Here is a 1,855-nt window from a genome sequence, read left to right as displayed (position 1 = left end):
CCTCCCCTCCCCCTCCCCCCCTCGTAGACTTTCCCTCTCTACCCCGCCCCGCCGCCGCTTGTAACGCAGTAATGCCGAACGCGGTGGTCACGCTGACAATCGAGAAGGCTGCGGGCCTTGTCGCGCTCAACCCGGGGGGAACGTCAAATCCGTTCTTCACCGCCACGATCGGGGCCCAGTGCGTGACGACGCCCGTGGTGAATAAGACACTGAACCCAATATTTAACGCGACCTTTACCTTTCACGACTGTCCGCTTCCGGCCATGGTGACACTGCGAGCCTTCAACAAGATCCAGTACATCGACGTAGAGGACCCGCTCGGCACCGCTACAGTCACCCTCTTCGACGTGCAGCCGGAGACGACGACGAAGGTTGTACAGCTCAGCCACGGCGGCATCGCAGCACTGGCGCAGCGCGCACCGAATGGGTGCGGCGCGGTTACCATCGCCTACAGCATCGCCCCAATGCCTGCGGAGGCGGCGGTCCCCACCGTTGCGGAGCACTCGGCGTCTCAGCTGAGCAGCCTGCCCTCATCTACCGCAGCACCTCAGACTTTGCTTGCGGTGGTGACGCCCATATCCGTGCCCGCTGCGCACAATATAGACGGCAACGGGCCAGCGTCTATCCCTGTTGCCTCCGTCCCGTGTAAGGACCACGACGGCATACTGGGCTCTGTCACGCACGACAGCAACAGCAGCCTGCTCGCCTCCAACCCCAGCGCCACGAACCCGACCGCGACTACCGCGAGGCTGCAGCCGATCGAGGGTACGACGGCCGCTGTGATGGAGGGCTCAGACGCGTTTACCCCGATGCTTGATGCGATGCAGCAGCAGAGAGCCCACCTCACACCACCCAACCTCACACCTGCTCGGCCGCCGGCGAACAGCACCTTCTTCGTTCCACAGGTCGCACCGCCCCCGTCGTCTCTCGCTGCTGTTAACATGTCTTTGAAAGCGGCCCCCATAAATGGGTACGAGAGCTACGCTGTGCATGGCGTGAAGCCGCCGCCGCCGGTGTCCGAGGAGGCTGCCGCCGCCGCCAACCCAGTGCTGCCATCCATGTCAGCGGAGTTTTACTACGCGAACAACACCGCTCACAACGCCCCTGCAGCGCCGCTGTCGGGCGCCGCGCACGCACAGTCCTCGGGAAGTTGCGTTATGCTTCCGGTGGCGTCCGCCGCCCCGGCTGCGGCTCGCTTTGCTTCACTTCAGGAGTCCACTAGTGCCGCGCTCTCCTTCGACACCCAGATGCCGACGTCGTCCGCCAGCTCCCTGTACACCAGCGCCGCGCAGGCCCCAACCTCGGCCTCGCAGACGAAGCTGCTTGTCATACCGCCGAACATCAACGGTACCCCGACTCCGAGCTTCTTACAGACCTCACGCGCTTCGTCTCGCGAGATCTCGCGCCACCCCTCCGTTGCCCAGTTCCCCGCCTCGTCGGGGAACCTGATCACCAGCTTTTCCGCCGACGCCCTACCGCCGCCGCCACTGGTTGGCGCGCTCCCGGTAGCGGTGCCACCTCTCTCGCCGCCGCTTTCCTCGAGCACGACTGGCAGCCTCCGCTCCACTCCTGCTGCGCTGTCCCCGCAAAGACAGAGCAATTCCGTCGCCTTCGTCGCCAGCCCACTTCCTGCCGAGACCTCCGTCGCTGCCCCTTCCTCCACGTCGACCAGAGCTGCTGCTACCCACCGCGGTGTTGCTCCGGCTTTCACCGCCACCGGTGCTCGAGGCGCTGGCGCTGGTGCCGCCTTTCCCTACTCGGCCACTCGCTGCGATGCCTACGCGTCGACGTCTGTAGCCAGCGGCACCACCTCGCCGAAGCGCCGCAACCCCCGCAGCGAGATCCAACTCGACGT

At 65.4% G+C, this 1,855-nt stretch overlaps 1 protein-coding gene across 1 annotated transcript; it reads left to right on the top strand.

The window, feature by feature from the left end:
- Window positions 1-71: 71 nt before the first annotated feature.
- Window positions 72-1,855, top strand: LbrM_06_1300 (hypothetical protein, conserved; the record flags this gene model as incomplete). The annotated part of the gene is made up of 1 exon (XM_001562012.2): window positions 72-1,855. A coding segment is annotated over one exon (1,784 nt), but the record flags the coding sequence as incomplete, so codon positions are not given.

Source organism: Leishmania braziliensis, contig 88, assembly GCF_000002845.2.
Source record: "Leishmania braziliensis MHOM/BR/75/M2904 WGS CADA00000000 data, contig 88, whole genome shotgun sequence".
Taxonomy (NCBI): domain Eukaryota; phylum Euglenozoa; class Kinetoplastea; order Trypanosomatida; family Trypanosomatidae; genus Leishmania; species Leishmania braziliensis.
The sequence above is the reverse complement of the archived record's forward strand: the minus strand, read 5'-3'. Positions and strand labels throughout refer to the sequence as shown.